We start from the raw sequence: 26,533 nt of genomic DNA on the forward strand, positions 1-26,533 counted from the left end.
TGTGTCACCACGACTGATAGAGAGCTTTTTTTTTTTTTGTTTGGTTTTGGTTTTCTTGAGACAAGTTTTAGTGCTTGTCCTAGATCTTGCTCTGTACACCAGGCTGGTCTCAAACTCAGAGATCTGCCTGGCTCTGCCTCCTGAGTGCTGGGATTAAAGGCATGCACCACCACTGCCCATCTTAAAGGGCATTCTTTTTGTTTGTTTGTTTTTCAAGACAGGGTTTGTCTGTGTAGCTTTGCGCCTTTCCTGGAACTCACTTGGTAGCCCAGGCTGGCCTCGAACTCACAGAGATCTGCCTGGCTGTGCCTCCCGAGTGCTGAGATTAAAGGCGTGCGCCACCACAGCCCAGCTAGAGGGCGTTCTTAAGGGCGTGGGTAGAATACAGTATGCAGTATATGAGTCCCCAGCACTACCAAGAAAAAAGTAAAAAGAAAACAAATGGCCACCTTTGAAACACATTTATTATTCTTGGGGAAGAGAACTCTTCATTTTTACTAAAGCAGCACAGGCTCAGAGGAGCAAAGGACCTACTTAAGGACACACAGCAGAGCCAGGCTGGCGCACGGTGACCCTTTTTTCTGCTTCATTCTCCATCTCTTAGGTGAGGGGACACTAAAGGACATATCAGAGACAGCCCTCTCACTAACCTCAGGAAGCACCTTCCCATGCACCTCTCCATCCAGCTGGCTGCCACACCCTCCTCTAACTCCTGGTGCTTAGACCTACTTCATCCATCCCACAGTGCATCTGCCTCAGTGAAGCCCCTACCCTCACATTCGACCCTGAGAGGGCACTCTTAAAGGGGCTGACACTAAAGAGTCCCACAGAAGCCCCCTTTTCTCATTCCTCTCCGAGGGCTCTCTGAAGCTGCAGGCGAAGAGGTAGACGAGACCCCTCCAAGGGCAGGACTGGGGCCTGTGAACTCCGTCCGAGTCGGCAGCAAGATAATCATGCCATTTGGAATTTTTATTTTCCACTGAACGAGAAGGGGAAATTCCAACTATGGAATCCAGAGAATTCTACAGGAACAGAACAAAATTTGGCTGGGCCCCGGGCCCAGAGAAGGTCTGGAGCTGCTTGAGCTCCTGTTCAGTGCCAGCTCCCTCCTTGGCACTCCGCCCCTCACATAGCATTGCTCGGTTCCCGGAGCCCACAGTGGCAGCTGTGTGGTGCTGTGGCTGCAGCTGCTGCCCTGCCCAAGGAGGGATGTGAGCTCTGCTCTGAGGGGCCAGGGATGCCAATCAGGAGAGAATTTTAGAAATCACTCAGTCCAGCCCCATTTTACAGATGACAAGATGAAAGCCAGAAGGAACAGCTTCTAGGAGGATAAAGATGGGGTAGGAACAGGCCTCCTGTGTGCCCAGAGTCCCTCTGAGCATCCAAGTGTTAGTATCTGGAGGGGCTGGGAACCCAAGGGGTATGTGTGTGTCTATGTGTGCCAGGATGCATCTGTGGCCAATGAGCCGGGGCTTCTGTGTCCTTCTGTGAGTGTTCTTGTGTGAAAGAACAGGGCTGTACCCAGAGAGGGTTGGCTAATCCTATCAACGTGGGAAACTTTCCAGGCAGAGGAGAGAGGGAAGAATGGAAACTTTTCTGGCAATAAAGAGGGAGAGTCAGAGCCTGGGCTGGACCTGGATGAGAAGGCTCTGGGGCTAGGCCGGGGGTGGGTGGGTGGGGGGGGGTGGGGAGCCCAAGATGGAGTGGAGGTATCTGGAAGTTGAGACACTCTCTTAGCCCTCATGTGGGACAGCCCTCTGGCCATCCCAGAGACAACCCCAGGGGAAGCGGTCACATGATGTGGCACTTCTCAGCTGATTGCTTGAGGTCCCCTAATGTAGTCTGGGCCTTGTCCTTGAGTGAGCTGAGGTCCAAGCCAGGGAGGCTGGCCAGCTGCCCCAGCACAGAGGCCTTATCCTCCTCTTCCTCTGTGTCCTCCTCGATCATCTTGGCTAGCTCCCGAGGCAGCTCCACGTCTCCACCTGCCAGCTGGATCTGGCTTTCATCTGTCTCGTTCTGAAGGAAAGAGAGATGAGATAAGGGTAGAGGTCTAGGAGGACCCAGCAGGCTGGGCTCTGGGGCCCTGGATTCATGGAGGCCGTAGTCCAGTGAGGTGAGCATCTGCCCCCACATGCGAGTTAAGCCTTCCATGGGTGGATGTGGAGACTTTGCACTCTCAAACCTTGCAGCTTCTGCTCTGCCTAACTCACCTGAGATACTGAAGGACTAGCAGAGAGACTAAATCAAAAGGAAAATGTCACTCTGTTATAGTAGGCTGAGTCATGGGTTGACCGTGGCTAACTACACTGAATGGCACAAGAAAGACAGTACCATTTATCAACACCTAGTCTGTGGTTGACAATGACCTAGGTGCTTTTAATGTTTCTTTCTATTTTATTATTTTGATGTGTATGTGCACATGTGTGGGGGTGCCCATGGAGGCCTGAAGAGGGCATTAGACCCCTGGATCTGGAGTTACAGGCAATTGTGAGCTTCTGATGTACATGCTGGGAACTAAACTCTAGTCTTCTGCAAGAGCAACAAGTGGTCACCTCTCTAGCGCCAAGAATGCTTTTATTTTTTGCAACTAAAAATATCTAGGAAAATGTCAGCCATGGTGGCTCACACCTTTAATCCCAGCAGGCAGAGGCAGGTGGATATCTGAGTTTGAGGCCAACCTGGTCTACAGAGCTACAAAGCAAGTTCCAGGGCATCCAGGGCTACCCAAAGAAACCCTGTCACAAACACAAAACAAACAAACAAAAAAATAAATAAATAAAACTAGGCAAAGCCAGAGTAGTGGCGCATGCCTTGGGAGACAGAGGCCAGATCTCTGTGAGTTCAAAGCCAGCCTGATCTACCACAAGTTTCAGGCCAGCCAGGGATATATAATGGAAGCTGTCTCAAAACAAACAAACAGGGTTGGGGATTTAGCTCAGTGGTAGAGCGCTTACCTAGCAAGCGCAAAGCCCTGGGTTCAATCCTTAGCTCAAAACAAACAAACGAACAAAAACTAGTTTAAAAAAAAAAAAAAAAAAAAAAAAAAGAGCTGTGATCTCAGTACTCGGGAGTAGAATCGGAAGGCTCAGGAGTTCAAAGCCATCCTCAGGAACATGGGACCTGTCATCTCTATTTCACAAATTTAAAAAAACGAAACAAAACAGGAGACTCAGAGATTCTAAACAATTTGCCTAAGATCATACAATTAGGAAGGGAACTGGTAAGCGAGCTTCAGACCTATGTCACTTATTCCAGATCTGTACTCCTTTTGCACCTACTGAGAGCCACCATACTCCCCGAGGTCTCTGGAGGCGTGTTTGGGGTCTGTCCTACACAGCTGCACCCAAGTCTTGCCCTTTTTGCTAGACTCAGAATTCCCTCATAGCAGAGGGAATTCTCACATGTGTAGTGTAAGCATTTGAGCCATGACCCCACTGCTACCTGGATTTTCAATAATGCAGACTTTCTGAATCAGGTTTGCCTTTGAGAGACTTGTGGGGAGTCAAGAGCAGCTGGGGGCTCAGTAAACACTTGTTGGATGAGTAAATGTGATACAACCTATTTCATCTCTGAACTCAAGCAGAAAATCAAGGCCGAGGCTCTGGGCATACAAAGGTGATATTCTGGGAAGTGGCTTGTCCTGGGTAGGAGTGGCACATTCCTATGCTAATCTAGTGCTGCAGCATCATGGGAAGCATGGGTAAGGGGCTTCTGAGACAAAGACAGGCTGAGGGGGTGCTTTGTTCTTTGTTGGTAGACTCCCATATCTGGAAAGTTGCCTGAGGGCTGGAGTAACCAGAAGCCCAGTGGTCACAGCTTGAACTCTCACCCACTGGCTGTCTGATCTTAGATGTCCCTTCATCTCCCTGAGCTCAGTTTTCCTTTTCTTTTCCTTTTTCTGTTCTTTTTTGTTTTGTTGTTTTGTTTTTTGTTTTTTGTTTTTTGAGACAGGGTTTCTCTTGTAGCTTTGCGCCTTTCTTGGAACTCACTCTGTAGACCAGGCTGGCCTCGAACTCACAGAGATCCGCCTGCCTTTACCTCCCGAGTGCTGGGATTACAGGCGTGCGCCACCACCGCCCGGCCCAGTTTCCCTTTTCATACATGCAGTGACAACTATCTAGTGGTTTTATTGAGAGGGTCAGGTGAGGACATGAAGGTTAAGTCCCCAGTGCACAGAAAAGAAGAGTTATGTTCTCTCTTCCTGCCAGCTTTCCACACAGCCTCACATTCATCAACAGCCTCACATTCAACAGCCTCACATTCAACAGCCTCACATTCAACAGCCTCACATTCAACAGCCTCACAAGAGCTCCCCGCCTACAAGGTCTTCTTTCTGACTCCTCTGTGACATCATGGGCCAGGCTTGACCCAGGTTGGAGAGGTGGAAGTGGAGAAAAGAAGGACTGACCCCAGAAACACAAACCTGTAAGCTTCCCAAGGCCCAGGGTCTGTCTCAGCTCTGAATATGTGAATGAGTGAATGAGTGAGTAAATGAAAAAGAAAAGGAAAAAAAATGTAATCGAGCACTTTGTGAGTCTTATGGGCTGAGAGCTGAGGGACCCTGAGGAAGTCCAGCTCTCAAGTCTAGGTCCCAGTAGCACCTCACAATTTAGACCCTGGATACCTTGGGCAGACGGTATTTGTCTCTGAAGTGACTCCGTAGTGTGGCCCGTTCTGCCTTCCTCTGCGTGAACTGTGCATCTCGCTCCATCCTGCGTGGGAAAAGGACACCAGTTGTGAAGTCACCTCAGGGGTTAAGGGAAGGTGTGGGCAGTCTGTAAAGGAAGGACTGAGATGGTCGGAAGACCTGGGAGGAGGCCGTATGGTTCTCCAATCCCCAGCTGGCCTGTGCCCAGGCACCTCAGACTGGCCGGCTCAGCTTTTGCCATCATAGACTCCTTCCTCTGTGCTCTCCACTCCTGCCAGGCCAGAGCTGTCCTTTGCAGTTGCTGACTGGGGTCTATCGTTCCTTCTCTGACAAGCTGTGTGGAGGAAGCAGTGGAAATATGTGTGCAAGGGTGCGGTGTGTGTGTGTGTGTGTGTGTGTGTGTGTGTGTGTGGTGCTCTGGACCCATGGCCCCACTGCCACTTTGGGTATGTCCTTCAGTAAAACACTCATCTTCCCCTTCTGTAAAGTGGGGATGAGACTCGGCAAGTCACAAAACAACCAGGATTAAATAAAATACCAGTAAGGACATTTCCTGAAGATTTGCCATGTGCCAGGTGCTGTACTGAAGGGTTAACAGGAGTGAAGTCATTCAGCTCTCACAGATAGATAAAGCGTATATTGTGAGCACCACTCCCATTTTCCAGAAGGGGAAAGGAGTCACAGAAATGTTAAGTGACTTTCCTTAAGTTACTCAGCTAGAAAGCAAAATGAGGCTCTGAACTGAGCAACCTCACCCCAAGTTCAGACCCTAGCTCACCCTATCTCTGCTCTGCCCTAGAACTACTGCACACAGTAGGCTCAGTATCTATGAATATTCCCATCGTGGATCCGTCCCCATGACTCTGTGCCCTGCCAGATGAAAAGCACTTTTCTTACAGCCTCATGCTCAGAGGAGCCCCAGTTGGAAGACAGGCGGTTAAGACCAGATCGGATTAAGGGATTACCTATTTCATCAGAGATGGCACGTGCACCCTTCCCCCCCCCCCCACATTCACCCTTCCCCCAACTCCCTCTGGGCCAGAGGATGAAGCTGGAACAGGGTCCTGGGTTTGAAATGGGATGGTTGTGAAAGTAGCCCAGAGGGTACCTCCCGCCCTCTTACCATGTCTAGGAGATGTAAAGGGGAGCTCTGACCCAGTGGTGGGCATAGCAGCCTTCGTGTATTTGTATGTGGGTCAGAGGAGCGAAGAAGGAATTCCACTTACTTTTCCTCCACCAGTTGCTTCTGATACTCCTCATACTCTTCCCGGCTCATGCCCTGTGCTTCGGCTGCAGACTTGTCTCCGTCCCCCTTGTCCTCGCCGCCCCCCAGGCTCCCGGTGAGGTTCTTCAGCTGGCCACCCACCATGGACTTCACCATGAACGCCATGGTCTTCTCTGGTCACCGCACCAGGCGCCTGCTTCGTCAGCGCCTACTTCAGCACTAAGTCCCGGGGACAGCTCCGGCTGCGTGCTCGCACCCCACCGCTTTGCGCACCGCCCCTACCTTCCCAAACCCCTCCTCACGGTGGGGAGGGGTGGCGGGGGGGGCATGCACGGGGCTGGGAAGCCTGGACCACGTGCCCGCTCCTCACTCCCGCCTTTCCCACGTGCCTCCTTTAGCGCCAGCCAAGCTCCGCTGGCTGGGGCTGACAGCTGCCTAGGGTTTGCGGTGGTGGGGTCGCTGCCCTGGGAGAAGGGGCTGCCCTGATGTGTTCCGTGATCCCTGCAACTGATCCTCTACTCCTGGGTCATCCAGAACCAGGACTTCAGCTTGGAGCGCCCGGTAGCATCAAAGGCAAACACCCCCCACTTTGGGTCCCATTCCATTCTACCAATCTGCTACCCCAGCAGCTACCTGAAAGCACTCAAGGCTGAGAAGTGAGGGGAACTCAAGAGCGTGAGCAGGAATCCCAGTTATAAGGTTCGGTGAGTTCCACCCAGTTCCTCTGTCACGTGTCTGCCCTGCTGTCCCTGGAGCCTCAGGGAGTAGGCAAGGGGAGAGTTGTTTGCGGGTACTGAAAAGATGAGCCAGAGGGAACCCAGGGACCTCTTTGTCCTTGGTGAGTTTAGGGACAGCATTTTGCACAGTTGCCTCCCTTTGCTTTAGTAGTCCAGAGGAAAAGGCTGAGTGGTGTCTGCCCTTGGCCTTCTTGCCTGCTTGTACTCTATTCCTGCTACCTACCCAGAAAAGGTGGAAGTGAGCAGAGACTATGTATAGAGTCCGGAAGGTAAATAAGGGAATGAGCACAGTGAGAGGGACTTTACCTTTAATATGATGAACTTGCCGAAAGCTAAGATGTGGGCACTCGGGAAGGATACTGGCCAAATCCTCCATCCCCCATTTGTCTCCCCGTAAGACATTGTTTTGATGGGTCAAGCTTGCATGCTCAGGGGGACAGGCTGTCTCCTCAGAGCCCCTAGTGTCCTAGGGATGGGCAATGCAGGTTCTAGAGGAAGGCTTCCCATGGACAGGTACTTCTGAAACCTCTTGTCCAGCTCCTGTCTGCTGCCAGAGAGGAAAGGTTACTTGAGTATCCCTTTTGAAACCAAGACTCACACTTGCCTCTCAATACTCAGTGTACCACAGCCCCCCATATTCTGGGACCTTCTATGGCTTCCTTGACATGCCAAATACATTCACATTTTACCCTGGCATTTGAAGTCTTTCTGGGTGGCTTAGTGCTAAAATTTCACTTTTTTTTTTCTTCCATTTTTCGAGACAGGGTTTCTCTGTGTCGCTTTGTGCCTTTCCTGGAACTCACTTGGTAGCCCAGGCTGGCCTCAAACTCACAGAGATCAGCCTGCCTCTGCCTCCCGAGTGCTGGGATTACAGGCATGTGCCACCACCGCCCGGCTTCAAAATTTCACTCTTATGCACACATTTTCTTCCTCTTCTTCTTCTTCTTCTTCTTCTTCTTCTTCTTCTTCTTCTTCTTCTTCTTCTTCTCCTTCTCCTCCTCCTCCTCCTCCTTCTCCTCCTCCTCCTCCTCCTCCTCCTTCTCCTTCTCCTTCTTCTTCTTCAGACGAGAGCTCACTATGCAGTCTAGGCTGATCCAGATTTTAGCACCACTCTGCCCCAGACTTCCAAGTGCTAAGATTAAAGGCATTCATTTCTAATCCAGAACACCCAGATTCCTTGCCCAATCTTATAAATTGGTCCTGCCCTTTACTTCAACAATATTAGATTGCTGCCTTTTTCTTTCCCCTAAAGATGTTTTTTTCATGCCTCCATGCTTTTTCTGATGTTGTTCCCTCTGCATCAGTGCCTTTACCTATTTTGTCAGACTGAAAAACTCTTAGTCACTTTGATGACCCAAATCAAATATTCTTTCCAGGTCAATTCCCTGATCCCCCTCCACAAACCCCTCCCCCAAAATGATTCAGCTGCTTTTCCCCAAGTCTCCAAGCTTCCAGCCATCACACACTGGCAACATAAGGTCTGGCTACCAGGTAGTTTTCAGATGTTCACTCTAGAGTGAGCTCTGTGGGGCAGGACCAGATGGGACTGAGGCCTGAGTGGGTGTCTGTGCTTGGTAAGTGAGGTGTTCTTGGTCTATATACTGCTTCCAGCCCTCTGGTGAACTGGGTAGTTCCCATCTGAGCTTTGGGGTCCCCTACTTCAAGTTCAATAGCTGTAGACTAGAACCAAGCTATACAGGTGGTATGGGAAGTCCTGCCCATGGGAAGGCCCACCTGAAGTTCATGTAGCAGAAGAAGCCTACGGTCTGGATGAGGAGGAAAAACAGGAAGATGCTGGTCCGAAGACATGCAGAAGTTCCTAAGAGCCAGCCAGACGGGCGGGGAGCCTTGGCTGTCATTTTCTGAAAGAAGAGAGTATGAGAGAGAGAGAGAGAACAAAGATGAGATCTGTGTCCCTTCATGCCTATGTGCAGGCACATATAGGGTACTGGACAGATGCCCTGTAGAAGCATTGGCAGAATGGTGGCAGAGACCAGACCTCAAGGATGAGGCCCTTGTACAATCCACTACTTCTTACCACCAGATCCCGGAGGTCCTTCTGCAGGAGGCTAAGGATCTGGTCCAGCTCAAAAAAGTGATGCTTAGTGCCCACAGGCAGGTAGACAACCTGGGCTCCTGAAGCCATTTGGGCAGCCGCTTTCCTGGTGGTGTGGTGGGGCATGGAAATCAAGAAAGATGATCCATTACCCTTTTTGGTTGTACCCAAATTACCTAATCATTTCCCATAATCCCCCAGGGCCAGCACATGGTGAAGGATAGATATCATTGATAGTTTTGTGTTTGGGGTTAGTCTTTTCATTCTAAAAACTTCTCCCTAGAGCCTGAGACAACTTTAGCAGGTACAAAGAATTCTCTAAAAGTGTTATCTATGGGCAGGCTCTCTGGGCTCTGCTTTTCATGTCTAGCCCAGGGGAACTAACTCCTGTCCGGCTCTTGCCCTCTGCCACCCCCAGACATCTAGATGGAAGGGTATATAGCCACAGAAACCATAATGTGCAAGGGATCTCTCCACCCCCAGAGCTCTATGGGCAGCTGGAGGCAAGGGTGAGCCAGAGGGAGAGTCTAGGACACTGGAGGCAAAATGAGCTCACATCACTTCCTCCAAAGGGCCTCATCTTGGCTGTGCTTCCTCCAAGAACCTCTTTCAAACTATACGCCCTCAGGGACTGAGGAGATGGTTCAGTGGGTAAGAGTGCTTGCTTTGTGAGCACAAGGTCCCGAGTTCACATTCCCAGCAGGCAGGGAAAAAGCCAGGTATGGTCATAGTGCCTATAGCCCCAGTGCTGGGGGCAGGCATCTCACAGAGGAGTCTTTCTTCCCTCTCTCACTCCCCCTCCTCACTCCATCCCTTACCTCATCTCTTGCAGGGCCTGGAGCAAAGTCCGCTGTCCATAGAGCAGGGTGCTGACCTTGGCAGTGTCCTACAGGAGGGCCAGCTCTTATGTCGTGTCCAGAGTACAGGGCCTCTCTCCTCAGAGTCCATCTTCCCCAGGGACATGTCACTCTTCTTCCAGAAGCCTTACTCAATGGCCACGGTTCTCCTCTTTTGAGGCACACCGAATCTCCCATAGAACTTACCCATCTGGGCTTCTGGAGGATCCTCCTTCTACACCAAAGATGTGATGTTTCTCCCCAAAGGGCCCTCTAGGCTTTCCACAAATCCTTCTCCTTTTCAAAAGTGTCCCTGCCCCCTCACTGAGGCAGAAAGCCAACCCAGCCCTCTCTGTCTTTCCCTAGGCTGTGATTCAAACTGAGTGACCTGGACAGACAGCTGACACTTCTGAGGATGAGTGGAATCATGCAAGTGGAGTCCAGGACCTGAAGGTAGGCTCAGAGATACCTGGAGTGTGGGCCTCTCCCTCTGTCACTCCAACAGCCTAGCCTAGACTGTTCTGGACTGAGGGCAAAAGATTAAAGCCTTGGACTGCCAGAGCCCCGCAAAGCCTGCGTGAGCGGCTGGCTCCCTCTGTCCACTAGCCAGCACTTTGGCTGGGTTTAGCTTTTCGCTCCCCAAGTCAGAGCATGTCCTAGGGGATGACACCTGGGGGAGGAGCCAGGATGGCAGCAGAGATGAAATGAGGATTCTAGTGCAACTGAGCATTTAAGCAAGTCTTATGCAAATCACACGTGAAGCCATATGCAAATTAGAGCTTAGTCTATTTCTGCCATTCTTCTATAGACATGATTCCAAATACCTGGCATCTCTTCTCTGCAGCCCAGCCCTGTGGCTTCAGGACAATTGCTATGTGTTAAGGTCCTCTCACATACCACCCTGTTGCATCCTGTGACCTGCTCTCCTTTCCCTTCAAGCTTTGACAGGCTAGCTCTCTTTCAAGCTGTGGGTGGAAACTAGTGTGCCCCAAGGTCACTCACCCAGCCTCCCTCAGGCCTGACTTGGACTGTAGACCCCAGCTGCTGTTTCCACTGCCTCTCAGCCTGGTCCAACTGCCTGGAGAGAGCCTGGAGGGCCTGCAGGATCTGGCTTTGTCTGCCCAGTGTATCCTCCAGGTCAAGGAACCTTTGCCCTGGGGATTGGGGCAGAGCTGAGATGGAAAGGCCAATGGGGTGGGGCAGTAGATCTGCTTTGGAGTGGTGCATGAGGGGGTATGGATTCTGCTTTTAAGACCCTCCCCTGGAAAATGGGTCTGGGGGCTGGCAAGCAGGCTGAGCAACAGAAAAATGTTTGCCAGGAAAACCGGACAATGTAAGTTTGATCCCCAGGTCCCCAGAACCCATGTAAAGGTGGAAGGAGAGAACAGGTTCCACAGTGGTATCCTCTGACTGCTACACAAATGCTGTGGTACACACACACACACACACACACACACACACTGGAAAAAAATGTGTCTTGGGGGCAGGACTTGTGGGGATAGGTCAGAATACTTGGTCCAGGTTAGATATAGCCTCCTTGGGCCTCCACTTCTCCGTTGGTTAATGGAGTTCGGCTTCTAAGGTTCCTTTGGCCCTCCACTGTGCTATGGCCCCACCTTCCTGCCCTCTGGGTCCATACCTTCTTCCTGGACTTCAGAGTCCAGCGGTCGAATGCTGTCCTGGCTGGTGCCCAGGGCCAGCCTGGCCTGCAACCCTTCCAGCTTCCTGGCCAAGCGGAACTGCTCCTTCTCAATGGATGTCTGGGGGGCCACCTGGAAAAGAAAGGCAAAAAGTCAACCCAAATGCATGGGAGTCCTGGGGGGGCAGGGCCCCTGGGAGCCCAGTCTTCCTCCCTAACTACATACTCACAGGACCAAGGAGGAACCCACAGCTCAACCGCCAGGCCCCCATAGAGCCCTGCAGCCATATGAGCACCATATCTACCACATCCTCACATCCTTCTCGACCCACTGTGAGCTCAGGTCTTTGGACATTTGAAGCCTTTAGGTATGGTGCTCATCGAAGCTCATCCCCTCCAGGCATCCTTCTCTCCCTTCCTTGCTGGCTCAGACCGCTCTTAGCATTCCTTCTCTTCCCTCCCAACTCCCACCCCGGGCTTTTGTGGTTTCGTTTTGTTGTTGTTGAGACAAGGTCCTAACTGTACATCCCTGGCCTGGCACTCACAGAAATCCACCCACCTCTGCCTCCTGAGTGCTGGACTAAAAGGTGAATGCCACCTAGGAAGCCCAGAGGACAAGCCCTGGCCCCTACACTACCCAGCCCAAGGCCTGACTAGCAGAGCTCAGAGAGCTGGCTGGGTTGAGAACTTGAATGGCAGGTCTAAGGATGCCCTGTTGTGAGTGGAGGCACCTGAGGAGAGCCACATCTCAGAGCGACCTCTCCCAGGCACAAATGGCTGGCATTACCTCTGGACCTGATTCCCTCAAACTGAAGGTCAAGAAGGATAGGACATCGTGGTCATCTGGAAGAGGGGCAGATGAAGGGGAGATAAGGAGCTTTTCATCCAGAAGCCCATCCATCCAGACTCTACTATCTGCCAGGAAAACAAGAGGCTTGTATGACTCTGGGCAACTCTGACCTTTGTCTCATGGGGAAGGTATGAGGTCAAATACACAAGTGTGTGGGATGTGTGGGTTATACCACACACAGCCAGAGTGGGGCCCAACAGCCATGCAGCAGACCACAGAGAGCGGCTTCCCCAGCTTATAACCATGTCACTCTTCTCTCCTGAGGAACTTTCCATGGCTCCCCAGTACCCAGGGTCGAAAGACTAACGTCCTGGCATTCGAGGCTCCCATACTCTGGCTGCAGCCTGCTTTTCAGCTGTAGGACCCTCCACAGGCTCTCCACTGCACGACATCCCGCTGTTCCAGTTCTCTACTGTAGCTGTGTTGTCCCTCTTTTTACCATCCTACAGTATCCATAAGGTGGGTTTATGAATATTGACACTAGAATACAAAATTCCTCGTGTGTTATCTCATTTGAGACTTTTTTGTTTCTCAAGACAGAGTTTCATGGAGCCCAGGTTGACTGCTGAATTTGCTATGTAGCAGAGGGTAACCTTGAACTGATCCGTCCACCTCTATCTCCCAAGTGTTGTGATTGCAGGCAAGCACTACCACACCTGGGATCTGAATGCTGCTTGAGCACTCACCAACAGAGCTACATTCCCAGTGTCCCATCTGAGACTTTCAATAGCTCTTCAAGGCTAATGTGACCTCCTGACTGAGATGCCAGGGAGGGAGTGTGACCAGCCCAGACCTCCTGATGAAGTAGTTGACCCCATACAGAAGTGTTTTAGAAGCTGCAATAAGGTCTTGTCATCATCAAACACAGCCCTCTGCTCTTACCTACCTGGTAGGGTCCTCACCTGCTAGGGTGCTGGTGGCTGCTGAGACCCCAAAGAAGCCTCCAGGGGCCAAAAGCAGGGGCTCCACACTGACACAGACCTCTTCAGGGTCATTGGGAATAAGGCCTCCACTCAAGGACACCTGAGGGGTATGGAGGGAGTGAGTGCCTGCCTCTGCCTGGTCCCAGGATGAGAGACTGAGCCCTGCTCTGGTTCACTGGCTCCCCAGACCTGTAAGATAGAAACTACATGGCCTGGGATCAGAATGACATGAAAATGGCAGGGATGCTGGTTTCATGTGACCCTTCTATGTTCTGGGTCTGATGAGATTCTTTGTATGAGGGTTAAGAGTATTGACTGCTCTTCCAAAGGACCTGGGTTCAATTCCCAGCACCCACATGGCAGCTCACAACTGTCTGTAACTCCAGTTTCAGGAGACCCAACACCCATGGCAAAACACCAATGCATATAAAATAAATTTAAAAAATAAAGATCTGTTAAGATTCTTTGTATGAAACTCAAGTCCACATGGATCAAAGACCTCAACATAAATCCAGAGAAAGGGGGATGGGTATCCTTGATGCACTGATACAGCAAACAACTTCCTGGACAGAGCACCAATAGTGCAGGCACTAAGGTAGACAATTAATAAATGCGACCTCATGAAACTGAGAAGCTTCTGTAAGGCAAAGGACACTGCCAATAAGACAAAACAGCAGCCTACAAAATGAGAAAAGATCTTCACCAACCCCATATCTGACAAAGGGCTAATTTCCAAAATATATAATGAACTCAGGAAACTAGACATAAAAACAAATAATAATCCAATCAAAAAATGGAGGTACAGATTTAGATAGAGAATTCTCAACAGAGGGATCTCAAATGGTTGAGAAACACTTACGTTCAACCTCCTTAGCCATCAGGAAAATGCAAATCAAAATTACTTTGAGATTCCATCTTATACCTGTCAGAATGGCTAAGACCAAAACCACAAGGGACAGCTCATGCTGGCAAGGATATGGAGCAAGGGGAACACTCCTCCATTGCTGGTGGGAGTGCAAACTTGCACTTTGTAAATCAATATAGCAGTTTCTCAGAAAATTGCAAATCAATCTACCTCAATACCCAGCTATACCACTCTTGGGCATATACCCAAATGATGCTCCATCCTACCACAAGGACACTTGCTCAACTATGTTCATAGCAGCTTTATTCATAATAGCCAGAAATTAGAAACAACCTAGATGTCCCTCAACTGAATGGATAAAGAAATTGTAGTATATTTACACAATCAGCTGTTAAAAACAATGATACCATGAAATTTTCAAGCAAATGGATAGAAGTAGAAACAATCACCCTGAGTGAGGTAACTCAGACCCAGAAAGACAAACATGGTGTGTACTCACTTATAAGTGGATATTAGCTATAGAGTAAAGGTTAATCATGCCAAAATCCACAGGCCCAGAAAAGCTAAGTAATGAGGAGGGCTCAAGGGGGGACTGCATGGACCTCCCCAGGAAGGGGAAATAGAAGAGACATCAAGGGTGGAGGGAGGTGGTGGTGGGTGCTGTGGGGTGTTCTGTATGTCAAATGTGTTGCTCTGATTGGTTAAAATAAATAAAGTGTTGATTGGCCAGTAGCCAGGTAAGAGGATAGGGTAGGCGGGACAAGGAGGAGGAGAATTCTGGGAAGTAAAGGCTGGGGGGAAGACACTGACAGCCACCGCCATAACAAGGAAAATGTGAGGTACAGGTAAGCCACAAGCCACATGGCAAAGTATAGACTAATAGAAATGGATTAATTTAAGATAGAAGAACTAGATAACAAAAAGCCTGCCATGGCCATATAGTTTGTAAGCAATATAAGTTTCTGTGAGTTTACTTGGTTGGGGCTGAGCATCTATGGGCCTGGCAGGTGAGAGAGATTTGCCCTGACTCTGGGCCAGGTAGGAAAACTCTAACTACAGGTGGGGGACAGGAAGAGGAGGGATCAGGTCAGCGGGAGGATGGATGGAGAGAGTACTGGGAGAGACAACTAGAATTGGGGGGCATCTTGGTGATGAGCTGGAAACCTAGTGCAATGGAAATTCCAAGGCATCTATGTGGGTGACCATAGCTAAGACTCCTAGCAACGGGGGATGCAGAGCCTAAACTGCCCATTTCCTGTAACCAGACAGGACTTCCAGTGGAGGGATTGGAACACCAATCCAGCTACATAACCGTTGATCTACAATTTGTCCTGACTACAGGAAGTGCTGGGGTAAAGGTGGCACAGAAATGGTGAGTGGCTGACCAATGACTGGTCTACTGAGACCCAGGCCACGAGAGGGAGCCCACCCCTGACACTGCCTGGCAGGACCCAGAGGCTGGATGGCCCAGAGACCTAGGATAGAACCAAACAAGACTGGAGAAGGAAAAGAAAAGTTAATGAAATGATTCCTAATGATATTCTATTGTATTCATAGATTGGTGCCTAGCCCAACTGTCATCAGAGAGAATTTACCCAGCAACTAATGGAAACAGATGCAGAGACCCACAGCCAAACATTAAGTGGAGTTCATGGAATCCTGCAGAAGAGGGGAAGGGAGGATTGTAGGGACCAGAGGAGTCAAGAACATCACAAGAAACTGCACAGAATCAACTAACCTGGGCTCACAGGGGCTCACAGAGACTGAACAGACAGAGAGCCTCCATGGGACTGACCTAGACACTCTGCATGTATGTGATAGTTGTGCAGCTTGGTCTTCCTGTGGGACTCCTAACAGTGGGGGCAGGGACTGTCTCTGACTCTTCGGCCAGCTTTTGGCACCCTTCCCTCATATTGGTTACCTCATCCAGCTTTATTATGAGGGGAGATGCCTAGTCTTACTGCAATTTGATATGCCATGTTTGGTTGATATCCATGGGAGGCCTGCCCTTCTCTGAATAGAAATGGAGCAGTGAATGGGGGGGGGGGGGGGGGGCAGGGAGACTGGGAGAATAGGAAGGAGGGGAAATTGTGGTCAGGAAAAAAGAAAAAAACACCTATCCCATCCCACCTTCCCCTACAAAAAAAGAGGAAAATCAAATAAAAACATAACATTGCTGTGGATATCGCTCTGTGTAAATAAAGTTCTGATTGGCCAGTGGCCAGGCAGGAAGTATAGGTGGGACAAGAGAGAAGAGAATTCTGGGAAGTAAAGGCTGGGGCAGAGAGATACCACCAGCTGCCCCAGGTAAGAGAGATTTGTCCTGACTGTGGGCCAGGCAGGAAAACTCTAACTACATAATATCATTAAAAAAAATTCTTTGGGTATTGGTCTGAGTGTACCAGAGCCCTCACATGGGTGTGAAGACGAGTGTGGGAGTAACACATGGGTCACAGGCATGGGGCTGTTGGAATGCTAGGCACCCCCAAACCACAGCTCTACATCCCACCAGAGGCTCCCACAGAATCAGGAAGGGTGACTCACTTGCAGCCTCTGCCTCCAGTAGGTGATCCGAGCTCGGAAGGGGTATGGCCAGTTCCTGAAGTCTCGGTGACAGGAGCCCAGCTCCCGGACACTGCCATCCCTAAGGACACTTGGAATGCAGCCAGACTACATAGGATCCATGGACTGGCCAACAGGGGACAGTCCCAGAAGCAGCTCTGCCCAAGCCTGAACTGTCACTGTCCCCATTGGGTGGCCTGGCCTGGGACAAGTCCCTGTTGTCTAGCTTGAGGTTCCCTTGCTATGGTTTGCTTTCTTGGCAGGAGGAGGAGGAGGAAGAAAGAAAGCTCTGCGTGGCAGTGTTGACTGGAACTTAAGAGTTCGCAGGAGCCAGGGACAGAGGCCAGGCTAACCATGGGATTTCTACCCCCCAGCTCACCTCCTCCTCCTGTCCCTCCTCCCTCCCCTTCCAAGGTCTGTGGCTCCAAGGCCTGTGGCTCAGACTGAGGCAGACACTAAGGGACCTGTCCTAAAGGCCAAGGACAATGTGGCTAGCTCACCTTTCCCCAAGGGAGGCTCAGCAGGCCCAGGGAATTGGGAGCAGAGAGCTGAGCCTGAGTTTCTCGGACCCATGGGTGCACACTATGGGACCTCTGCTATCACCTTCAGCCAGGAGATGGGTAACAGAGAGCAGGGAGAAGCCAGATTCAAGGCAGTGATTGCCCGGCTGTATAACCTTGGGCAAGTTCTTTCTGCCTCCCAGAGCCTATCTAGTATCATTGTCTTTAAAATGAGGATAATAATTGCGACTACCTCATAATAGTGTTATGAGGGTTCACAAGACAATGTCAAATGTCTGGGCACTGTGCCTGGTATACAGTAAGCCCAACTCCATAAATGTCAGCAATTATCCTAATTGTGATGGGCTAAGGGATGTTTGCTGAGACACACTGACAAACCAGTCCAGCCACTTAGGGCAGCCAGCAGGGGAAGGACAGGAGGCCACCTCATCTGGGAGAAAGAGACAACAGTGCAGCTAGTGCCTAGATCCTCCCTGGCCACTGCTGTGCAGCCACTCCGGTCAATTAGCCTTTCTGGGCCTAAGTGTCCTCACCTAGCCACCCACGCTTAGTAAGGATGTCTGGAGTGAGCCCCTCATGGTAGTTTCAGCCTTGGCCACTTCACCTGGGGCTCGCAAGCGGAATGACTGGAGAAAGATGGGGCTGTCGCCTAGAAGAGCAAGCACACTCTGGCCCTGGCTCCTGAGGCACAGCTCAGACCAGTGGGAAGGAGTCCCAGGAGGCAGCAGGACTCACAATGAGAGATCAGCAAAGATGGCAGTCTAGGAGGGATGGGCTCTCTAGGGGAGGAAGTACAGGTGGTTGCTAAGCCCAGGGATGGGGCGGGGGTGGGGCTCAGTTCCCTCAGGCCCTTACCCAAACTGCTCCGGGAAGCCATGTCCATCACTGGCCAGCACTCGGATGGCAGGACTCTTCTGCACGGGAGGTGACAATCAGCCTGAGCCTCAGGCACAGTCCGGAGAATGAGGGTTAGAGTTAAGACTGACAGGAGATGGCTACCCACCTGGCCATCATTGGCGGAGGAATCAAAGAAGATTCTGATGCCATCCCATGAGACCAGCCCCTCTGGGACGGAGCTGACTTGACCCCTGTCCTGGATGTACCACATGGCCTGCAAGTTCCCAGGGACAGGGACTCTGAAGGACACTGGCACCTGGGGCTTGTCACCTGCTCCTCTATGAGTAAGGACCACTCACCATACCCAGGGCTCCCCGACGCCCCGGTCCAGTCACCCTCATCTGTATCTCCACTTCCCAGGCAGGGGAGGAGACAGAGATCTTGCTCCACACAGCACCACTCCGGTTCTTCATAGATGGAGCCAGGCGCACTTCCTCTAGGCCTGGAATGGCATCTGTGGGGCAGGGCAGCTGGGGAGCACTGGACCCTCCTCTCCCACCTCTCTGTCTCATTGGTGAAAGCTGAGCCCTGGGAAAAACCTTACACCAAGACCTTGTCATTTGATATGGGGCTGGCTGGTGAGAGGCAAGAGTCCATTGGGGAAAAGGTGGGCATTACCTGGGCAAGGCAGCAAGAACTTCAGCCTCACTGGAAATCCATGCCATCTATTGTTTGTTTCGAGACAGGGTTTCTCTGTGTAGTTTTGGTGCCTGTTCTGGATCTTGCTCTGTAGACCAGGCTGGCCTCAAACTCACAAAGATCCACCTGGCTCTGCCTCCTGAGTGCTGGGATTAAAGGCGTGCGCCACTACCACCACCCATTGGCACGTAAGATTCCATTCCTTGGGGCTGGGGATGGAGCTCAGTTGGTAGAGTACTTGCCTAGTAAACACAAAGCTCTGAGTTCCATCCCCAGCACCCCCATAAAACTGGGGGTGTGGTACACACCTATAATCTCAGCATTTAGGAGGTGGAGGCAAGAAAATCAGTAATTCAAGGTCATCCTTGGCTATGTAGTCAGTTTGAGGCCAGCTTTGGCTACATCAGAGTCTGTACTGGGGCTGGGGTTAGGGGGATGGTTCAATGGGTCAAGGGCTTGCTGTGGAAGAATGAGGATCTGAGTTTTGATGCCCAACACCCCCATAAAAGCTGGGCATAAGCTGGTTGGTGGTGGCACACACCTTTGATCTCCGCATTTGGGAGGCAGAGGCAGGCAGATCTCTGTGAGTTTGAGGCCAGGTCTACAGGGTGAGTTCTAGGACAGTCAGTGCTACACAGAGAAACCCTATCTCAAAAAACAAAAACAAAAAAGGAAAAAAAATCTGGGCATGGCAACGCAAACCTGGCTTGTAACTCCAGTACTGGGGAACAGAAACAGGTGAGGGCTTGCTGGCCAGCCAGTCTAACTGAAATCATGAGCTCTGGGTTAAGTGAGAGATATTTTTTTTAAGGGGTGTGTGTGTGCTGGAAAGCTGGCTCAGTAGTTTAGAGCACTGGTTACTCTTCCAGAAGATCCAGGTTCAATTCTCAATGGCAGCTCACAACTGTCTGTAACTCCAGTTCCAGGGGATCCAACACACTCATACAGACATACATGCAGGCAAAACCCCAATGTACATTAAAAAAAAAAAAAAAAACATTAAAAATTCCCTTCTCGAAAAAACAATAAATAAATAAATAAATAAATAAATAAATAAATAAATAAAAATAACAACAGTCAGGCAGTGTTGGCACACTCCTTTAATCCCAGCCCTAAGGAGGCAGAGTCAGGAGGATCTTGAGTTCCAGGACAGCCAGGGCTACACAGAGAACCCCTATCTTGAAAAACCAAATACAACAACAGCAAAGGCAGAGAAGCAATTGAGGACTATACCCTAATGTCAACTCTGGCCTTCAAATGTGCAGGCATGGGTTAGTGCATGTGTGCATGCACACATGAACACACACACATCATCATCACCATAGATTCTGTCCCTAAGAAAGGAGATACCATTTTACAGAAGTTCAAACACATCTCTTTCCACTAAGGCTTCCAGTCCTGAGAGACAGCTATGGGAAAGCAAGGAGGACAAATGAGCTGGGAGACTCCTGGGGGAGGGGACAAGGGTGGCCTGAGAAGAGGAAGGTTTATGGCAGAGGGACTGAGGCAGGCTCTGGCCTGTAGGGTGCTGAGGAAAGGGTGAGGCTGGGAGAGCATGAGGTCATTACCCTGGCACTGTGGGCAGGTCAGAAGGAGCTCCCTGTGGTGGGAGAAGACAGTGTGAAGTCTGAGGCAGACATGACAGGAAATAGAGAGAGGGGAGAATCAGAGGCTCCATTCCAGCTGGCTCTCCGCCTTCTCATCTACCAGCCTGGAACCTGGTCCAAGGCCCTGACCCTGCCAAGACGTTCTGGAGGTTGCTAATCCAGCCTGTTTGTTCTGCAAAGGCCAGCGGCGTGTGGGGAAGCACAGAAGTTCCAGAGTCCCCAGAAGCCACTATTGTCCGAAGTGAGCTGTTGTTTTGTTTGTTTGTAAGAAATAGACCAGGCTGGCCTAGAACTCTCTGGATGGCCAAAGATGACCCCAAACTCCTGATCCTCCTGCCTCCATTTCCAGAGTTCTGGGATAACAGGTTGTTATGCTACCTGGTATTGTGTGGGACTTAGATTCGACCCAGGGCCTTGTGCATGCTAAACACTCTGCAACTGAGCAACATTGCTAGCCCAACACTGTTTGCATGCTTTAAAACCTTAGAGTGCGTGCCTGTGTGCGTGCGTGCGTGCGTGCGTGCGTGCGTGCGTGTGTGTGTGTGTGTGTGTGTGTGTGTGTGTGTGTTCCACTGCAAGCCCTGGGAATCAAATGCAGGTTGTTTGGCTTGCATGGCAAATGCTTTTACTAGCTGAACCATCTCAGCTCATGAAAAAGACAGGGTTTTGCCAAGCAGTCCAGGCTAGCCTCAAGCTCTTGAGTCTCTTGCCTCAGCCTCCTGAGTGCTGGAATTGCAGGCCTATACCACCACACCCAGTCCCAGGAGGCTTGCAGGAGGCAAGGCTTATCTGACTAAGATTACATACTCATCATTATGTGGAGAGTCTGGGACCTCATCCCAGACAGAGCCTGACTCAGTTCTGGGTAACCATGCTGGGCCCAGGGAGCACTGGGTGGGGCTCTGATCAAAGGAGAGATGAATGAATAGATAATAATCACATTGTCTTGTGATCTTGGAAGATGTACCTCTACTCCCCACACACTCTGTGACACCTTAGATGTGGCAAGGCTCTGAGCAGAGAGTAGTGTACCAGCTCTTCCGTCCTATCCTAAGGCAGCACCTGGCTGTGGTGAAAGAACCCATCCTTCATTTACCCCCTGGCCTGTGGAGGAGGACTGAAGTCCCTGCCATCTTGGAGCATCTTAGGAATCATGCCATTGTTCAGGACTTGTATCTCAGATAGAAATGCATAGCCAATCTTCTTTCTCTTTTTGCTTTGCCGGGTAGGAGGCTCTGGATGAAATTCATGGCTGGGCAAACTTCACGGAATATTTTGGAAATGAGCCATGTTCCCGGACCTCTTTCATGACCTATTCTAACTCTTCATTTTCTCTTACTCTTAATTTAAGATCCTGCATATTGTAGTTTTCAGTACATCATCACAGACCCTTTAGTGAACAAGATCAGACAAATTGTAGGTCTGGGTTTGGAAGACCCTAAGCATAGACCTGTGGTTTAAGATCCTCTCATGTCTGCGCCCACCTCCAATGCACAGGGAAGGGCCTGGTGCCCGCTGTAACAAAATGACTGGGCAACACAGTGCCTCCCTTCCAGCAGATCTCTAGTCCTGCAGGATGAGGACAGCAGAGAGGAGGCTTAGCCCTGTTCAAAGTGCCTTGCTATTGTGCATCAGGCATATCAGGTGTGTGCATTAGTGTACATGTGCACACCTGTGTGTTCACAGTCAGAAGGCAGAGGAACAGGGGTGGGGTGGGGGCTGCAAACAGAAAAGGTAAAAAGCCCTGGGGCACAGGAGCAGCTCAGAAGAAACCAAAGCTGGTAGGGAGGTGGAACTGTGGTGTACAGCCTGCTCTCTGGCCACCCACCCGGCCCCTCTCCCCCGAGTCCTGCATCCCTTCACCCTCCTCTTTAGCTGTGGCCCTCTGTGGTCCTGCATTCCCAGTAGCTCATCCTGCCAGTGCCTCTGTGTCCTCCACAAAAAATGTCCCATCAACAAAGAAAGGATGTCTTGAAGGGCAAAGCAGCTAGGCATGGCGGAACAGGAGACAGGTCTGTCTGAGAGGGACTTGGCCAGGCAGTCCCTGTCACCCCAGCGCTACCCCCTCCCTGCATACAGCCTTCCATACTCACTGTCCATCTGGCTATAGATCCTCTAGCACTCTGAAGGACCCTGGGCATGGCCAGTCCCTTTTTGTTCCTCACCTCCGTGGTGGCTCCAGAAAGGTATTCCAGCCCCGGGAACTGCCAGCCTCGGTCCCTTGAAGCTGAGCTTGTACTCAAACCTGCGTTGAGGAGGGTGGCTCTTTTCAGCACTGTACAGAGCCAGCAGCGGGAAAAGAAGGTAGAGGGAAGGTGATGGACCTCTGGTCCCCAACATTGCAAAGGAGCAGGTTTCTGGGCACCAGAACTGATCCTGACTGTGAGGCCAACAATGGGATCCAGGATGCGCAGTCAGGCAGGGAGATCCCGGGACCTTCCAGGATCTTGGTTTTTGGCTCTGTGCTCTCCATCCCCCTATACACACATCCTGTTTCTCTTGCAGGTCTGATCTCAGGCCCCACCCTCCCTCACCTCCACCTTGCAGCTTTGGCTGTCCCCTGGGCTCCTTGCCAACGTGAGCTTTGCCCCTGTTCTTTGGCTGAAGCTGTCTTCCCCTTCTCTCTCAGCTCCAGTAGCTGGTGACAGGATGATGGGGCACTCAGTGCCAGGTCCTGCTCTCCCACAGCCCTGGCCTTCCCTGCTTGCTGCCGGGCAGTCCTTTGCATCCCCTCCTTAAACAGTGCATGCACAGCCTGCTCTCTGGCCACCCACCCGGCCCCTCTCCCCCGAGTCCTGCATCCCATCACCCTTCTCTGTGGTCCTGCATGTCCAACAGCTCATTCTGCCAGTGCCCCTGGGTCCTCCACAAATAAAATTCCATGAATAAAGAATGTGTCTTAAAAGACATGCAGCTGGGCATGGTAGCATATGCCTGTAATTTCAGCACTCAGAAGGCTGAAGCAGGAGGACCACTGTGAGTTTGAGAAGACTAGCTTGGGTTACATAGCAAGTACCAGGGCAACATAGTAAAACTCTGTCTTAAAAACAAAAATGAGGGGCTGGAGAAATGGCTCAGTGGTTAAGAGCACCGACTGCTTTTCCAGAGGTCCTGAGTTCAATTCCCAGCAACCACATGGTGGCTCACAATTACTTGTCATGAGATCTGGTGCCCTCTTCTGACACACAGGGACACATGCAGGCAGAACACTGTGTACACAATAAATAAATAAATCTTAAAAAAAAAAAAAATGAAGCTGGGTGTGGTGGCACCTGTAATTTTAGCCCTCAGAAAGCAGAAGCAGGTGGGTCTCTATTAGTTCAAGACTAGCCTAATTTTATACTGTGAGTTTAAGGCCAGCCACATAGTGAGACCCCCACCTTTGGAGAAAAGAAAAAGAAAAAGAAGAGAGAAAGCAAATAAATGCAAAGTAGAACTGGGTGTGTTGGCTCATGCTAGTGATCTCAGTACCGTGGAAAAATGATACAACAGTTGGGGAAATTGGAACAATGGGTATTTAATGATATTAAAGAATTGCAGGGGCTGGAGAGATGGCTCAGAGGTTAAGAGCACTGACTGCTCTTCCAGAGGTCCCGAGTTCAATTCCCAGTAACCACACAGTGGCTCACAACCATCTGCAATGAGATCTGGCTCCCTCTTCTGTATATGTAATAAAAAAAAAAAAGAATTGCAGTTAAATTTTTGGGTGTAATATGGTATTGAGGTTATGGTTTTTCAATACCTAGGAGAAATATACTAAAGCTTTATGGATGAACTTACATGTCTGGGATTTGCTCTCAAATATCCCAGAGCCTGGGACAACCAGGGGTATGGACAATGCAAGGTAGACCTGGGATGGTAGGAATTTGAGGGTTCATTATATTCTTGGTGTTTTGTTTGAGATGGGGTCTGATGTCACTGAAGGTGACCTGGGACTTGCTATGTAGATGAAGATGACCTTCAATGCCCTTCAGTGCTTACCTTCCTGCTTGCACTCCCCAAGTGCAAAGGTTACAGCATTTGTCATCACAGTTGGGGGTTTTGGTGTTTAGTTTTTTCACTTGTTTATTTTTGTTTTACAAAACAAGTGTGTGTGTGTGTGTGTGTGTGTGTGTGTGTGTGTGTGTGTGTAACCTTGGCTGTCCTGGAACTCACTCTATAGACCAGGCTGGCCTAGAACTCAAGAGATCCACCTGCCTCTGTTTCCTGAATGCTGGGATTAAAGGCGTGTGACACCACCTCTTGGCTTAATTTTTATATTTAAGACAGCATTTATTTATTTATTTATTTATCTATCTATCTATCTATCTATCTATCTATTTATTTATTTATTTATTTATTTGTAGCTCTGGCTATCCTGGAACTCACTCTATAGACCAGGCTAGCTTTATATTCAGGGATCCACCTGCCTCTATCTCCTGAGTGCTGGAATTAAAGCTATGCCCATCTTACAATTGGTTTTTGTCTGTTGTTCTGAGACAAGATCTCACTTTGCAGCCCTGGCTAGCCTAGAATGTGCTATCTAGACCAGGCTGGTCTCAAACTCACAGAACTCACCTATGTCTTCCTTCTGTCTCTCTCGCCTGGTTCTTCATCAGTTTTATGTGGTGTGGGGAATCAAATGTAGGACTTCATTCCAAGCAAGCACGCCACCAACTGAGCTATATCCTCAGGCCTGTCTTCTACTTTCTATTCTTCCTTTCTTTTCTTCCATGCTGGAAATCCAACCCAGGGAGTTCTACCACTGAGCTACACTTCAGCCTACTATATTGAAAATATTCTTGAAAGGTAAGAAATGCTATTTTCCAAATCTTTCCATCCAGATAAAGGTTGGCTTTCCAGAGCAGCCATCTAAGAATTCTGATTGCTGCAGTGTCTGGGCTGTGTTAAGTTGATGGGGCCCAGGCTCTGAATACACACATTTAGAACACACTAAAGGAAGTCACTGCACCATGTTCAACCACCTCCACCTTTCCAGCCAAGTCCAGGGGAAAATGGACGCTCCTACACCCCTGCTTCCTGGCTTTCACCTCTACTCAAAACAAGGTTTTGTGTAGCCATTTCCTTGGAGGCTTATTTATTTATTTATTGTTTTCGAGACAGGGTTTCTCGGTAGCTTTGGAGCCTGTCCTGGACTATCTCTGTAGACCAGGCTGGCCTCGAAATCACATAGATCCACCTGCCTCTGTCTCCCAAGTGCTGGGATTACTGGGATTACAGGTGTGCGCCACCACTGCCTGGCCCTTGGAGGTTTATTAACAAACCACCCTGATGGAAGTTCATTGAAATCTAGTAAATTCTAAAGACTCAGAAAATTCTGAGGGAAGGTTCCTTTAGACTCCAGAAGATCTAAAGGGAGGCTCATTAAGACGCAAGAAATACACAATTCAGAACTCTCAGGAAGTCCCTGAAACTGACCAGATGTGTATGGGTGAACTGCTGGGGGGGTTCAGATTGGTGGAGTTGCCTGGCAGACACTGTGACCTGTGGAGGTTCTTGCAAGTTGGGCAGCAAGCTCCAGAGACTCCAGTTTCATGAGCCATCATCCACGTACTGATGCAGCTGCCTTTGAGTCATTCTTCCTCCTCCTGTAAATGACCCCTCACCCCCACTCCTGCAAGGAACCCCAGCAAACTCACTGGTTCACCAAGTTGGACTATGGTAGTATCCTGACTTTGGTCTGTTTCCTACTGGGATCAACCAGGTATTTGTTCACAGCATACCAGGTCCTCTGGCCTAGGGAATACTTCATAAAACAGCCCCCCATGAAGCACTGCCCAGGATCTTGCTCCCCCTTCACTGGAATCTCCCTTTGCTGCGCTCACCTCTGTCCCCTCCCTTCTGCTCCCTACTCTGTGAGCTGTTGCCCCTTCCCAGCCTCTGAAGCTGGGGTCCTCAGGCCCCTTCCTCGCTCTCCACCCGATCCCCTAGGATCGCTCATCTCTGCTCTTAGTTTCCACCACAAGTGATCCCCAAATCCCTTCTTCCAGCCTAGCCTCTCCCAGGAGCTACAGGAAGGAATGTCTCTGTAAAGAACACCTCTAACTCCCCAAGTTCCTGACACCGTGCTCAAAAGGCATCTCTCTTCTCCAGCACATCCTCCCCAGCCTCCTTCAGGGAGCTCCTCACCCAGGGGTCAAAGGGCATCCTTGTATCCAAATACCCTGCCACCTTCACCTCAGCCATCACTAGCTTTGAAACAAGCTCTTGTCACTTTTAGCCTGTAACCTTGTGTCTCAGTCTTCCTGGGCCTTGGTTTTCTTAACTGCAATGCACTGTACTACAGACAAATACTATATACAGCCATGTGATGTATATAAAATATATAGTACATGGCTCCAAGAGGCGTCTGGAGGGATACATGACAATAGATGTAGAGTGCCTAGACCAGGGCCTGGCACACACTGAGTGTGCTCAGCCCAGCAAAACAGCAGCTGGGTTGACCTTTGGCTCTGCTTCTTCTGCTTGCCCAGCTCAAGTGTCACCTCCTGCCCTGTTGACAGCAGCTTCCCCACAGCTCCTGGTGCC

At 50.2% G+C, this 26,533-nt stretch overlaps 2 protein-coding genes and 1 long non-coding RNA gene across 6 annotated transcripts; 1 reads left to right on the plus strand and 2 right to left on the minus strand.

The window, feature by feature from the left end:
- Nucleotides 1-948: 948 nt before the first annotated feature.
- Cplx3 (complexin 3) lies at nt 949-6,116 on the minus strand. Its single transcript, XM_036194162.1, has 3 exons — nt 5,875-6,116; nt 4,625-4,712; nt 949-2,016 (listed from the first exon to the last, which is right to left on the minus strand). Exons 1-3 carry the CDS (start codon nt 6,036-6,038, stop codon nt 1,792-1,794), a joined length of 477 nt encoding a protein of 158 aa, XP_036050055.1. The 5' UTR covers nt 6,039-6,116; the 3' UTR covers nt 949-1,791.
- A 98-nt stretch (nt 6,117-6,214) lies between these two features.
- LOC118587957 lies at nt 6,215-15,359 on the plus strand. Of its 3 annotated transcripts, none has more exons than XR_004945486.1 (4): nt 6,215-6,572; nt 9,869-9,955; nt 12,256-12,450; nt 15,337-15,359. It is a non-coding gene; the product is annotated as an uncharacterized LOC118587957 (long non-coding RNA). The 3 variants fall into 3 exon arrangements; XR_004945487.1 differs by lacking the exon at nt 15,337-15,359 and adding an exon at nt 12,532-13,264 and having other exon boundaries at nt 6,215-6,577; XR_004945485.1 differs by lacking the exon at nt 15,337-15,359 and adding an exon at nt 12,532-13,264.
- Lman1l (lectin, mannose binding 1 like) lies at nt 6,461-22,345 on the minus strand. Of its 2 annotated transcripts, none has more exons than XM_036194144.1 (13): nt 22,171-22,345; nt 18,059-18,213; nt 17,866-17,973; nt 17,718-17,776; nt 16,324-16,423; nt 12,894-13,014; nt 11,929-11,984; nt 11,142-11,274; nt 10,505-10,656; nt 9,485-9,552; nt 8,649-8,772; nt 8,345-8,472; nt 6,461-7,154 (listed from the first exon to the last, which is right to left on the minus strand). In XM_036194144.1, the coding sequence occupies exons 1-13, from the start codon at nt 22,343-22,345 to the stop codon at nt 7,025-7,027; spliced, it is 1,509 nt and encodes a 502-aa protein (XP_036050037.1). In that variant the 3' UTR covers nt 6,461-7,024. The 2 variants fall into 2 exon arrangements, with proteins under 2 accessions (XP_036050037.1, XP_036050038.1); XM_036194145.1 differs by having other exon boundaries at nt 7,009-7,157.
- Nucleotides 22,346-26,533: the final 4,188 nt, after the last annotated feature.

Source organism: Onychomys torridus, chromosome 7 (genome assembly GCF_903995425.1).
Source record: "Onychomys torridus chromosome 7, mOncTor1.1, whole genome shotgun sequence".
NCBI lineage: Eukaryota > Metazoa > Chordata > Mammalia > Rodentia > Cricetidae > Onychomys > Onychomys torridus.